At 36.0% G+C, this 15,617-nt stretch overlaps 1 protein-coding gene across 4 annotated transcripts in view; it reads left to right on the forward strand.

Moving 5' to 3' along the window:
* The window catches only part of LOC139963695 (uncharacterized), a 76,082-nt gene that overhangs the window by 36,229 nt on the left and 24,236 nt on the right, over positions 1-15,617 (forward strand). For all 4 annotated transcript variants that reach the window (XR_011791725.1, XR_011791726.1, XM_071964746.1 and 1 more), the window contains exons 4-5: positions 2,180-2,388; positions 13,279-13,355. Coding sequence is in view for 2 of the 4 variants with exons in the window: in XM_071964746.1 (XP_071820847.1) it covers positions 2,180-2,388; positions 13,279-13,355 (286 nt within the window). In the remaining 2 variants the exon portion in view is untranslated. The remainder of the gene's footprint in view (positions 1-2,179; positions 2,389-13,278; positions 13,356-15,617) is intronic.

Here is a 15,617-nt window from a genome sequence, read left to right on the forward strand (position 1 = left end):
TCTCAAACATCACCCGCGAAAAGTTAGAATTATTACTTTTAGCAAGAGGACATGCTTAGCAAATCTAACTCATAAAAAATAAAATCTTAGCCTACTTGTTGACTGATTATCAAAAAATTCCAAGTTGAATAAAATGCAATCGAGACAGCTGAGTTTTCTTTAGGGATCTTAAATTAAGCGAAGAATAAAACCAGCGATTAACATTCTAGGTGAGCTGATGCCTATCTTTTACTTCGAAAACAATAACTCCATTCTAGCTAAGAAAAAGTGTCCATAGACAAACTGTAGAAACTTCGTTATCCCTTCAAAAATCTTAAATCAGAGAAAATTGTTTAACTCGATTTTATTCGTACATAACAAAACCTTATACTAGGCATTAATACAAGTCAATCTATAACATTCCACAATGATTATTGTAATCACCTAACTTACTAAATCTACCAGGTCGGACATTTGAGCAAATTGTGTGAGAAACCTGCAGCTTTTTACCGAGCAGGCTAACTGAAGTAATGTTATTTAATAACTGATTATTAGTTGAATGACCTAACTCTTGGCAATATACCTGACACCTATGGGAAATATAGTTTTGTTAAATACTGCCCAGCGCTTTGAGCCTCTATAAAACAGTCTTCCAATTTAAGTCTAATAATAATAAAATGCAATTCATAGTTATTTGAAACAAATCTTTCGTCCATGTCTTTCCAGCAGCAACTAGATCGTGGTGTTCTACTCACAGTTGGTTGTGTCTTAATTTTGCCCACTAAATTATAAAAACCGTACGTCATTTCCACGCTAACAGACTTATGGCCACATGATATTTAAAAAGTAAAATGGTTTTGAAATTGAAAGTGCGCCACTTCTTTTACGCTGCTGCAACACTCAATAGCAGACGTTAGCCAGAGCCGTATAGCTCTAACGTTAGTTTTAAAAGGGTGCCATCCTCTCATTAAACTTGTAATTAACTGATTTATCTCTCGTGTTTGTAAATCTATATTTGTCCGCTAACTGTTCACACCCTCTGAAGTCCACAGTAACAGAATATAATACAATGAAGACCCAATCAACCCGATTAAACTTAAAAGTAATAATTAATTAGTATAATTAAACCCTCAAGAATATGAAGTGTTTCCAGATAACAACATTATTTGTAAAAAAAGAAAACAAAAGCGGGTGGTACTATTTATAATTGGAAGAAACGATAAAGTTTAGAAAGTTAAGATCATAAGCAATACCCAATTTAGGAATATCTGCAAACACAAAGAAAGAAAAATGTTACATTTTGAAAAGATCCACTAGAAGTTATGTCAAACTCAAACCGTAACTTAGGAATGAATATGATAACTTAACACAGATAGACATCATCTTTTAAACAAATCGTTTTAATTGGAAATAATTAAAATTCACGCAGAATAGTAGAATATTTGGATCGATCATAAAATAATTTGTATATTGAAGTTTTGAGTTTTAGCCTCATCTACAATTCTCTCTTGAATTTGATCTACATCTGCTTCTCTAAATTGCATTTTAATTATAAGAAACAACTTTTGATTTATATATAATTCTTCCAAATGTCCTTAAACTTGATAAAAACCTGGAATTAGTTGAAGTAGAAGTTTCCTTTTCATGATTGCTATTACACTAGTGACTAATATTTACATTTAAATTACACTTTCCTTCTGAAATTTCTAAATTAAAACCAAAATAAATTGGATCAATATTTTTCTATAAAAGATAGAATAATCTCAATTCTTGATTACCCATTTTTTTATAAAATTCTCAAATTTTCATTGAGATTTGTTTCCTATTAAGTAATTAATTAAAATATGTAGCCTCACATTCTTACTTTATTGAACCTTACTAGCTATAAAACCTTTAATTAATCATTTAATCGTTAAACAATCAAACTGATCCTTTAATCCTACTTTACCCACTTTATTTTCCTCTTATTTCTGTTTGTTTTTGACTCCCCTTAAATTCAATCCCTTATTTCCTTTCCATTAACTTATTCTTCCTTACAAATAAACACGACCTTAATGTCCTATTTTATCGCTTCACTTTCCTTTATTTTTACTTCATTTTTATTATTTATAATATCATAATAATTATTCTAATCCTAACCAAATCCAATCTATTTATCTCTATCTACTCTATTATCAGTAACTCTATTCTTTCATTCTAGATTCCTATCACCTGTGTGCGTCTATTTGAATGCTTTCCTAGCATTGATGAGTCTGGTCTGAACCTTATCCTTCAGTCTGGTCTCTCTCTCTCTATCCTGAGTTCTCTCCAGAAGCTGTGGATCTATGACAACAACAGGAGACTAACTAATGAAGAGTTGACGGCCATCTTGTCTTACTCCTCACAGTGTACAAGCTTGAAGGAGCTGCAGTAAGTATTCCGGAGTAGATGTTAGAATCATCATAACAGGGAATTAATTTAATTAGTAAAAGTTATCAATATTAAACTAACAATAGAGAATGTAAAGTCTGCTGTATTTTAATGTCAAGGATTGGATTTAATTAGTTTAGTTGGATTTATTTGAATATTTAGGTCATCGTGAAAGGAATTCTGTAGAATGTTATGTGAAATAAAACAAAATAAAAAGGATTATTAGGGAATATTTTACGAGAGTGTTGTTAAGAAAGGGGTGGTGGGGTGGGTGGGGGTTGTTTTAAACGTTCTTTGTTTAGTTTATTGTTAACATTTAACTAAGACTTAGGTTTTAGAATGACAGGAATGTTTATTAGGATAAAATAAGATACACACAAGGTAGTTGGATTTAGTAAAATTAATATTCTAAAGTAGTTTTATAAGGAATAACTGTTACTTTTGACTGAAACCTCTGAAATATTTGTTTTTCAATTATGTATGCCTACAATTTATTTAACAATTTTTTTTTAAACGGAATAGATTGAAAATCGTTATTAATAAAAATATGGCAATAAAAATAACAATACTTATTACTTTATTGTTAAAAAAAAAACTAAATTGTGATCAGATTTTGATACTCTAGCAAAACTGAAATGAACATCAAGCAAGCAACCAATAAAACAATTTTAGTTGTCGAAATTACAAACATGGCTACTCAAAATAGGTTAACAAATTAAAACAAAATAAAAGTTAGCAAAAAGGATTTAAATAATTGTAATTGAGTTAACTATGAAGTTAAATTGTATTTTTGTGTTGCCATAAATATCAATAAAGGAAAATATGAATCTCATAAATTACAAAGGTTAAACTTTAACCCATTCAAAACTGCAGTTTCTTCCTTATAATTTGAAATGGATGTTATACTAAATAGGGTAAATTAATATTTATTCTCATTATTTTATCATAATTTTAAACAATAATTAAAAAAGTAAGCTTGACCTTCAACTTTGTATAATTCATAACTTTATACAAAAACTGTTAAATATTGTAATATTCCTCGTATTAATGTTACTTCAAACTTGATTCGATCATGACGTCCCTGATTGGTCCTTTACAACTCAGTGTTTCTTACCCAACCCCCCTCCCCCACCCCCCAACCCCTTTTCTCGCTCCACCTCTCGCTCCTCCTCTCGCCTTCTTTGGTCTCACAGATCAAACCTCGTAAAAGTGTATCCTTTCCGTCCTTACCATTCACAAAACAATCAGTAACATCTTCAACTTACAGCTGACGTGTTTACTAATAATATAGTCCCCCCCCCCCCCCACACACCGCGCCTCACCCAAATCTCGAAAGAATAGAGAAAATTATTTAGTAGTTACATAAATGAATTCCAAAGAAAAGAAAGCTGATTAACATATGTTATATGTGACCGCTATTTTAGGAATAACTGTAACCGCGGAGAAAATAGCACTAGAAATAATAAACTTTTGGGAGTTTTGTTTGGTCTGACGATAAAAAACAAATATAACACAGATTGTTTATTCCCTATCTAGACTAAATACTTTACCACAATCCCAGTGTGCTCTTGAGTAAGTTTAGTCTCGCCCCTCTGCCCCACTCCCCTTCAGACACCTTACCTGTACCCGCCACCACCACTCTCCCTTTGCCACTCCCCCTCCCCTCCCCTTCGCACATAATCGCTTTTAGAGGGCCCTTCAAATCAATTCCGTTTCTACCCGATAACATCATCAACGTTTTTGTACACACAGTAGGCCTACACTGCTTGTACAACAGTTTTCTGCACAGACGATTGATTCAAACAATTTATTTCTAAAGAAAAATAAGTTAACAGCAAAGATGACACACCTGGATCTCCCGTAAATACCTAATTAGCATAATAATAGATGACACGAGCCGGTTAAAGCTAATGAATAGAAAGATACACGGGCCAGGCGTCTATTGTACACCTGGAATACAACGTAACCATGGAAACTGACGATAAGTAGGTCAGTCCGTGTCTAGCCGTGGCTGGGAAAGAATGCATCATTTTATTCAATACTGGTTAGATATATTTAATAGTCATTCAGTGATATGTCATTTGCCATGATATTGCGACGTGTTCTCATTATTATTCTCTGTTTATATATTTTAAATGAGTAAACTTGATTACCTTGGTTGTTTAATACATCCCTCACTTGCTCCTCTCCCTAATTTTATAGAAGGAATGTTTTATTTCCCTTTCTTCGTTTTTGTTCTTTATGTACTTCTCGTTGGTATTCTGGAAGTCTGCCTATTTAACACATAATTGAATAGCCTTAATATGTCACTCACATATATCTAATATGTGACTACAAACATTGCGGGTTCTTAATTGCCTAGTTTTATGGAGAACATTTTTGTTCTGTAAAGTTGATTAAACGTCACCTTGAAAATATTTTGAGGTGTATACGATATGTTCATAAAACATAAATTAATTATGCTCCATATAATTTTTCTTTCATTAAGTTGTGAAAAAGGGGGACAAAAGGGTTACTCTTTAATTGATAAACCATTTAATAACATGAAAAATTTGAAAATGGAACGTTCGATTTCTTTAAAGTTAGCCTATAAAATACTATCAAGTGACTGTTAAACGTCTTCGACACTTATGATGAAAAGTGTAACCACCAGGTGTTTATAGTGGCATCTTTATAATCAAATATTCATTGATAGTGTTTGCCATTACAACCAATAATAGTTTGGTTAAATCTTACTGAATATGCGAGATGAGATATTGTTCGTGTTTAGCAGGGAATAAGTATTACGATGGTTCATGCCGCCTTGCCAAATCTGAAATATAGTCAAGAAATCTATTAAGTTAATGTATTTCGCAACATTTCTTAGCCATAAATCATAAACAAGCAAACAACAACACGAACAAGGAAGCAAAGCGCATGAGATCCTTTAAGATTCGTTTTATGGGATATTATATCTCTTTAAATATCAAATTGTATACTGCACTAGTTGTTTTTATCTGCACAGAACAGGTGACAGCGGATTAAATTATTCCATCGAAGTTTAAAATGAATAATAGACAACGACAACTAGAAACCGATTTCAAATTTGCAACTTTTTCTTTTTTTAGCGAATTTAGAAAGGTTTAGAAGGCTGTAATCATGGTGACAGCCCGATATTCATAAGGTTCATTGTTCATAAGGTTCGCTATTCATAATTGGAGAAAAAGGTTCGTTATACATAATCGAAAAAAGGTTCGTTATTCATAATTCAAAAAGGGTTTGTTTTTCATAATTGGCAAAAAGGTTCGTTATTCATAATCTTCTAGATAATAAGGTTCGCTATTGTTGATCGCGGGGTCGTCGCGCCCCAGTGCCCCTGCATCCCATTGCCCAAAAGTTGAGGTACCCACTGGCAGTTTCGAGCTGCGCGTGGCCAGGGGAAGAGGGGGGGGTCACTTGCGGCCCAGACGTGGGCTAAAGGGTTAACGACGGCAACTACCGAAAATACAGCTACTGCATGAATAATTTAGCGACTATGTCACAACTGCAGCATGAACCAATTGCCCACAGGAGAATTTTTATTACGTTTTTGGGGGAAGGGGAAGGAGAGGGAGGGTCGCTCAGCCCTGCTTTTATTGTTGCTTTTATTACTGTATGAATACTGGATCTTTTTCCGATTATGAAAGACGGAACTTTTTTTGCTATTATGAAAATCGAACCTTTTTTCCGATTATGAATAACGGACCTTTTTTTGCTATTATGAATATCGAACCATTTTCCGACTATGAAAAACGGACCTTTATTGCTATTATGAATAAAAGACCTTATCAATAACCCCTTTTTATGATGAATAACGAACCTTTTTTCCGATTATGGATAACAAACCTTTTTTTTCGAAATAATTCACGTTATGAATAACGAACCTTATGAACAATGACCCTTATGACTAATGGTCCTTATGAATATCGGGCTGACCCCTTATGAATGTCGGGCCCTTTCTCCTATTATGAATAACAAACCTTTTTCCCATTATGAATAACGGACCCTTCGCTCCATTATGAATATCGGACCTTTTTGCCTATAATGAATAATGAACCATTTTGTCTGTTATGGATTACGAACCCTTTGTTCTATTATGAATATCGAACTCTTTTTTTCCCCATTATGAATAACAAACCTTTTTGTCCATTATGGATATCGAACCGTTTTGTCCATTATGAATATCGAACCTTTGTTTCCAATATGAATACCGGACCTTATGAACTATGATCCCTTAGGCTTTTTATAATGAATAACGAACCTTTATTTCCATTATGAATAGCGAACCTTTTTATCGAAAAATGCACGATATGAATAACGAACCTTATGAACAATGACCCTTATGAATAGCGGGCCTTATGAATATCGGGCAGACCCCCTTCATCCAATCCTTTCCCTGGTCCCGCCACTGGACCTCCCCTTCGCCCTCCCCTTCATAGATATGCATCTGTATGTTTTTAGAGAGCCCATGAAATCTATTCCATATTTCTACCCGATAACGTCATTACCGTTTTAGTACACACAGTTATTAGCCTATTCTACTTCTACGTTAGTTTACAAATGAATACAGGGCTTACATTATACAGACGATTGATTTAAAAAATGTATGTTCTAAAGCAAGTCAATAGTAAGAATGCCACACCTGGAACTCACGTAAATATCTCATTAGCATAACAATAGATGACACGAACCAGTTTAACGTAATGAATAGCAATAGGTAAACGCGAGCCATGTGCCTATTGTCCCCCTACAATATTATTAGTGAACGTGTCAAAGTAACCATGGAAACATACATTAAGTAGGTCAGTAGGTGTTCAGCAGTGACTACGAATTATCCATTGGGGAAATCCTCCAAATAACGTATTTTTTATTAGGTCATACGCCTTGTTATTACAATACGTTGCGTTCTTAATTTTCGGTTATTCTTTGTAAGTTTTACTTTAAATCAGCAAACATTCTCTCATTGGTTGTTCAATGCATCTTCACATGGTTCAATGCAACCAATCAAAGGAAACTTGAATAGAGGATTTATAGACAGCACAAAGTTATGAATACAGTTTAAAAGAAAGAATTATTCTCGTTACGTTCAGTTTCTCTTTTTGAATTTAAGTTGCACTTCTCGTTGGTAGGACTCTGACTAATTGACACATTGTTGTGTAGCTCTCAATATACGTATAGGTAGAAAAAAGTTAATGTATATTTAATAATCAAAACAGTTTCATGATTCCCATTGCTTAGCTCCAGACTTGAAAATTACGGTATAAAATGCCTAGCATAAACGGACACTACTGGATTGTTAGCATCATGTGTTTCACATTTGAATTTTATCGAATTTGTTTGACAAATCACAAAGTGATAATTCGTAATGAGAAAAATTGAATATTCACTTTGAGTTTAAAACATTGTGCGAGCTTAGTAGAAACAACTAAAAATGAAAGCGTAATAGCATCTAATCAAATCTGCGATATTAAATATAGTCCTCGAAATTAACATAAGGCAATATGCTATCATCATTATCATCCTCGGTTTATCTCCTTTATTTGAACTCCGAGCCAGAATCGAAGTAAAGTAGCAAATATGTGTCAGTCGGAACTTATAATACCAAAAATATCAAATATCTTAGAACCTAAGTTACACAAGTAATTTACTTATTTAAAGGTATTATTTAAATATGTAAATTTTGCCTACACAAAGTAATTTTATTGTCGATCATAATATCGTAATTATTTAGAAAATTATATTCATTTGGTAATTATTGTTTGCTAAGAACGAAATTAAAATTCTGCCAAGCATTGCAGAACCACTAGAATTCCACGAAAGCGTTCAAAATCCATACCCTTTACAAAACTTGCATTGTCCACAGTACATGTTTCGAAAGGATTTTTACCGTCATTCAAACAATGGCTTGTCTCAGACTTTATTGATATTTCAACCAGTCACGTGACCAGCCTCATTTTTGTTGAGGGGGGGGGGGGGGAGTCTCATCTTTTGACCTCGTCTAAGTCAGAAAACTTACCTTTTTTTAAGACTTATATTGATATGACTTTAAATATCACCATTAATTGTCAACCCATTTCTACATGTTTTTTTCTTTGGCAGGGGTGGTGGGGGGGGGGGTTCCAACAATGGCTTGCGTCCGTTGGGAGGGGTCTAAACGGGGTGACTCCTTTATGATAAAATAACCATAAATAAATAGTTGTCAATGCTGTAGCAGAACGGTTTGTTCGATGCAATATAAGTTATTAAAAGCTCAACAATATTTATATCATTTAGCCTACAAGTGTAATGTCTGCTATAGCCCTTAATTTATAAAATATTAATGAAAGATTCCAAAGCGTATCTTTCAGCCAATCAATTAATATAAACAGAAAACAAACGATTGGAAAGATAAACCTTTTATATTAAAACAAAAATTGCAACAGTTCGGTAAATATACGTTTATTGTGCCAATTAGTTACAAGGTACGTAACCTATATATTTTCTTTCCATTGGCCAGAGTGGTGTTATATACATAGAGCTGTGTAATGCAGGTATAAGGTAGAACGATACTGAGCCAAACTTAAACATATTATTTGGATATAATGCATTATCTGTTACCGGTTTATCCAGATAATTTCATGTCATGCTCACCAAACTCAAGTTGTTGTAGTAAGGAATCTTACAGACAATATGTTTGTATATATGCACATTATCCTTCTCTTAGATTTTGAAGTGAACAACATATTAGCAGGACTCTCAAATATTCTTTTCATAGAATACCTAGTGGTCTAAGTATTAAGGTCTCGGCATTTGGGTTAGTTGAGGCAGACTGAAATACTGCTTGGCTTGGTGAGTCGCCATATTGGAAGGGGATGGTGATATTTTAACGAATTTCTCCTTTAACAACATTTATGTATTTCACCAAACTCATAGCAATCATATCAATTCATCATGAATACTCATACCATAAAGATTCAATGTTCCACACCCTCCCTCTGCCCCTATACCACCAGCCAGGTTAATTTATATCGGCCCCATGCAAAATCTGTGTGTGGTCGACCTTTAAGTGTTTTTGCCTGAAAAATAATATTTAGAAAGATATGACAAACAAATAGAACGGATTGGTGAAAAAGAGGTAAAACGAGTGTTGTTAACTCCACATGTCACACCACGATCCATATATTTTTGGTATATTTACTTGTTGTTCAAGTTATCAGTAAAAAGACACTTAGTGTAGACTTCACTGAAAATATTTGCAATGAAACTGTCTATTTACCGTGTCAGGGGTTACGGAGCCTTGGAAGAGGGGTGGGCATCGTAGGAGTGGGGGGGGGGGGTAATTGGGCACATGCTCCTTCACTCTTCTGATTACCCTGAAAACTGTCCTCCGTTTGTTAATGGTAATTACCCGTTCCCACCTTTGTAATTAAAGTGTCCTCTTGTTGTGTTTTTGTAACAAGTGCCTTTATGTCTAAAAACTGCTATTGGCTTAAAAATAATAATTATGATAGAACATGTAATTAAGAAGTACTGGTATAAAAAAAAAACTTGTTTGTTGAAAACATTCAAATACTGTAAATGGTGAAGGGGAACGCACAGAGCATTCATTTTGAGAGGTTTAACATAATTTGAGAGTCTAGTGGTTTATTGCGTAAAATCAAAGACACATGCTCCACTGCCCCTCAGTGTTTGTGCTTCCATTAAACCAGGCGCGTATCCAGGGGGGGTTGGGGGCGCGCGCCCCCCGGGTAAGAAAAAGAGGAGAGAAAAAAAGAGAAGAAAAAGGGAAAAAAGAGGAGGAAGGAAGGGAAAAGAAAAAGAAGAAAGAGAGAAAAGGGAGAAAAGGAGGGAGTAAAAGAAAAACGCCGATACAGCGGGAAGAGAACGAGGAACAATGACATCATTACAGCGCTGATCCCTATTATATACACAGGGTAGCCAGTGACGGTTCGAGGATTTCGGAAGGGGCGTGCGCCTCACCCTACCCTTACACCAACAACTCCACTTTGGACGTTTCCATTTTTCCTCTCTCACTATAATGTATCTATATATATATACTATATATTGTCTATCATAACGCGTGTGTATGTATGGACGCCTTAAACAATTGTGCTATGAAACCAACTGTGGCAGGTCTCGACCGAGTCGCCGGGAAATATGACGCATTTTGGGAAGGGGGCGACCGCCCCCCCCCCGAGCATATGATTTTATGATATCGCTAGTAATTTCAAAATAGAAAATGCTTAGATGAAACTTACAAGGCATGGGAACTGTCATTTCCAGCGATCTGGAAGCATTTTTGGCCAAAATTTTCTTGTACGCTTCGCGCCAACTCGTGGTGGCGCTACGCTTAGATAGTTTGCCTACAGGCTTCGTCCCCCCCCCCCCCACCTTGGCGCGCCTGTTCGAATTTGTAAAGCAAACAGCAGATATCACATCATATCAGTGAGCATGAAAATGGTGTAGTCATAGGAACCCAATTTGATTTTGGGGGCTGTAAACGACTTGCCCGAAAAATATCCCCTAAATTTTTCGCGCGCACCGTGCGCGTTCAACATGTTAATGTCAATGTCATATAAGCAACCATCGGTTATTACATCGCACGCCATCGTGTACCGTACGGTCTGTGGAAATTGCGCAGTATACCGCGGGATGCTAATGTAAACAACGAAATGTCTTATGTAGTTGGAGAAAAAGCATTATTAGGTCCAATTATGTCAAATTCTCTTTTACATTAGTAATGGCGAATTAGTCGGCCAAGCTTAGAACTTTATTTTAATTATCAAGGAGATATTTCTTAAACTATTCATTTCCTTTAGCTACATCATTGCAATTTATTTTTCTTTCAGTAGGAGGCCCCCCCCCCCCGCCTCCTACGCCTATGTGTGTAGTGTTCGGTTTCGGAAATATCTCGTATTTTTTCATTTCCTTCAACCAAGTTTTATAATAGCCGTTATAAGAGGGGTTAATATTTGTACACCAAATAAATTAACTGTGATTGAATTTTCGAAAATTTCCTTACCAACATTCTTCATCATACTTCGCTCTACTCGTGTAGTTTTGACCGGTCTGTTAGGGGTTGAAGGAGGTTTTTCTATATTGGTAGTCCATAGATGACATTTTTTGTAACATTATGGGTATGTTTTGAAGTGAGTTTATTCACGGCAAATGTGAAGTTTCAAATTCTGAACAAATAATGGGCTGAAAACCTTGAAAAGTGGGGAGTGGCGGGGCGTCCATACAGTCAGGGGCGGATGCCCCCCCCCCGACGGACTCAAATGGACTGCTGGCGCCCTTTTCACCTCTTTACCACTTTTTACTTATTCGCGATTATTGGCTTTTTATTGTGCTCTCATCTACCTATTGACATTTGTCACATTTTGTTGGTAAAATTTGGCGATTACACCTATTTATTCTTCGTTTATCTGCAAATTAGCCAGGACCGGAAAGGGTCATTTCCGGTGATCTAGGGAGTATCTTTATTCAAAAAATTTCTGTGCGCTACGCGCCAACCTGTGGTGGCGCTCCGCTTAGATAGTGTCGAAAGCGACCCTACAGACCATTCTCGCCCCTTCTGACCGATACCCCTAGCTCCGCCACTGCTGTCGGGTATTGTGGGCCGTGACGTATAGAATCACCTACAAAAGCAATGATCCACAGGAGATGCGATGAGGTAGAACATGATGTGTGACTGGTGAAAATCCTCAATAGATTATGGATGGAAAAAAAACTATTGGGAAATACTTGGTTCTCAGGCAAAAGTGTACAACTGGTTGGTCATTTTCAAGCCTGAGAAGTGCCATTTCCGGTGATCTGGGGGGTATCAAAACCAGAAATTTTCTTGTACGCTGCGCGCCAACCGATGGTGGCGCTCCGCTTAGATAGTCATTCGCGCCCCCCGGGTTAGAAAATCCTGGATACGCCCCTGTAAACATTTCTTTTGAGAATCAACGAATATTGAGTTAATGTGGTTCTGAATACAGTGTGAACAGGAAGTGTTAACAACTACTTGGTATGAACAGGAAGTCTGATATTTGGGGCACATGCAGTTCTTCATTGAGAATATAGTTGAATAGGAAGATTCGAATGTGTAATGGTTAAGGTAATTCTTATCAACTCCACAAAAATGTTATAATTTTTGTACTATTTGGTTAAGATCAATGACCAAAAAAAAAATGCGTGCAATAAGATGTTGCTATGTCCTCGACCCTCCTACCCCTCTCCCTTCCTTTCTCCCTCCGTTTCAGTGCAAGTGTTTGCAGATTTGTCATCCCGCCATTACAGCGAAAAATGTAATTTGTAGCATCTTAAACTATTCTGAGATTAAGAAACAATATTTCAGCTTTAAGATTCATTACTTCTAGATTCATATCTTACCACTGAACTCTAACAATCTCAGACATTTTGAGAAGGATTCACGAAGACTAAAATAAGATACGATATAAATCACGTGATCCGGGCGGAATATGGCAAGCGGTGGTTACAAGGACTGACTCCGTTTGTTGTGTATAATGTTCCATTTCTACACGTTTGAACAACCTTATATTAATTGATAATTTAAACATATAAACAGTTTAACCAATCTGATAATGTGGGACGACTATACATTTCACAATATCCATCACATTTAATTTTACATACAGTAGTTCCAACTGTCATCATTATTATCTACATTACTATATCCATTCTAACTTATTTTTCGTTTATAAGCACAAGACTTGTGATTGTAATTAATTCTGGTCAGATTGATCAATCAGATGTGATTTATTTCCTTGTTATTTGTTGTTTACTTTGTTTATCTTCATTGATTTGGTAAACAATAAACCTGACTAGGAGGACATTCCTCTACATCTTCTACATCTTACACGATTATTTCTCTACTTCTCTCCATAGGTTTTGGGACTACAATCTGCCAGACACTATTCCGGTTGGATCCATTCCATCATCCTTGAAATCAAGAAATGTGAAAGGTATTGTCACAATGACGTCATAATGGACACATTCAAAATTTCTTACATTTAGTTAAGGCTTTACCAACTTTGTGAATTTCTTTTGACTTGTTGATTGTTGTTGATTCACATACAATAGAGTAATGAACCAGCAACACATGATTGCCAGTTAATATGAAGGAGACACCAAGAACAGTCTTGTGATAGTAAACAACGAAGTGAATAATAGAAATCTAACAACACTAAACATTGCTGAGCTTGGTTGATTTGAGAGATAAGTCAAATTCCTTTCATTTCGCTCTTTCGAGATCACAACCTTATAAGATGTTTTTGTGAGTAGCAATCAAATCAATTGATGCTTTAAATCTCTTTCAGAAAGTAGTAGGAATCATACACTTTAGGCAACTTAATTACACTGTGACAATTATTGTGTAAAGTTTTGAAGTAATGTTGTGCCCCTCGGAGTCTGGCAACCCTCCCTCCCCCGCCCGACAAACACACACATTTAAATACATCCACACTTCCGCTTAAAACCATTTTTTTTTTTAATCTGAATTGCAGAATAACCCCGCAATGTGAAACTTCATTCTTTCGCAAGCCCTGCAAACGAAGTTGTTGTTTCACTGAAATTGTTGCAAAGTGTAGTAAAATATAAACGAAAACAAAATAGAGACCAAACATGTATCGGAACTGTTTGTACTTGATGTATCGTACTCAAAATATATATTCTGAGGGGTGACATGGTCATAAAGACTTTAAAAAGGCTAGGATAAGACATTTGTTCTGCATTTTTTGGGGGGAGTGGGGGGTCTTTAGTCCTTCCCCAGAAAAAGGGGAAGCTTAGACTTCAAATGATACCTTCTGAGGCAAAGTTTGACTTATATGACTTGACTCATGTCCAATATCTACATCTAAACGCAACATGCTTTAACGTGCTTTAACTAAATTCAAAGTTAGTTTGAAATGCGTGGTGTTGGGGTGGGGGGGGGGGTGGGGAGACACCACATCACCCCCGTAATGGGCGCTTGTTTCGAGTAAAATCTAAATATAATGGCGAACATTTAACATCCATGAATGATTTGCCTTGAAAAGGTAATAGCATGAAGGAAACCATTTATAACTGCATGTGAAATTAAAACCATGTTTTATTTATGTGTACACTTCTATAGAGTAAATAAAGCACGGAGGTATACAGTACAATAGTGTGTTACTCATTAAGTGTTCCAGAACGGGTAACTATTTCCTTCTTGTCACATAGTTGCCATGGCAACCAAGCAGAAATTGTTAAATCATCAGTAGACATTTCATTATATATTTTCTTATCATATGAACATCTTTTTTAAATCAGTAAGGTAAAGAGTGAACGTCTAGTGAGACTAATATGATACTGAAATAGTTTTTTGCTTACACTAACGCTGTATTTGGAAACAGAAAATAGAATTTCACTATAATCAATTGAGAACGCGACCTCATAGGTATACAAACAGAAAAAATAAATTCCTGTCTCAAATTGATTTCAAGTCGGTCGACAAATTAGAGACAAATTCAGCGTGGTCGTACATTAACGAAAGTAAGAGTTATAATACAAAAACGAAGTAAAAAAACAATCGGTCTGTCTGTTACTCCATTACGTCTACATTGCCTCAGATATGGATAATGTTAGGCCAATATATTTAAAGCAGCTCCCAGAGGCTTCGCCCCCTGAACCCCCCCCCCCCCCCCAAGGCCTTGCACTACAATCCGCTGACAATTGAGTTCTGCACATAAATAGGTTTCTGCTTTCAAAATTTCTTCAAGGGATTGAAAAATATCTGCAAACGCTGCAGCTTAAGTCCAGTGGAGCCTGCTGGGAATAGAGGACTACACTTGATTTATAACATGTGTTTTGTGTGTTGGTGCTTTAAATTCGCTACGAGAGAACAAGGAATATCACCAACTGCAAAAAATTCAAGGGCTTCTCCTCGTGGATCCCACCAGTGTTTGAAATATATTCCAGAAAAATTCAATTCCTTATCTTATGTGTAGATTTGTGGTTGAACTCACTATAAGAGATCACGAATATCTAAAAATGATGCTGTTTCCCGTGGCTTTAGCCCCTCGACCCCGCTTCGGCTCTGAGAAACGTTCTGTACAATGGTTAAGCTTCTTCCTGACAACTCTTTCTACAAGTTCTGCAGCTTCCGGGACTTCGCATCCAGGCGCGTATCCAGGATTTTCTAAACTTCTCAGGCTTGAAAATGACCAACCAGATGAACACTTTTGCCTGAGAACCAAGTATTTCCC

The sequence above is a fragment of the Apostichopus japonicus genome, chromosome 22, assembly GCF_037975245.1.
Source record: "Apostichopus japonicus isolate 1M-3 chromosome 22, ASM3797524v1, whole genome shotgun sequence".
NCBI lineage: Eukaryota > Metazoa > Echinodermata > Holothuroidea > Aspidochirotida > Stichopodidae > Apostichopus > Apostichopus japonicus.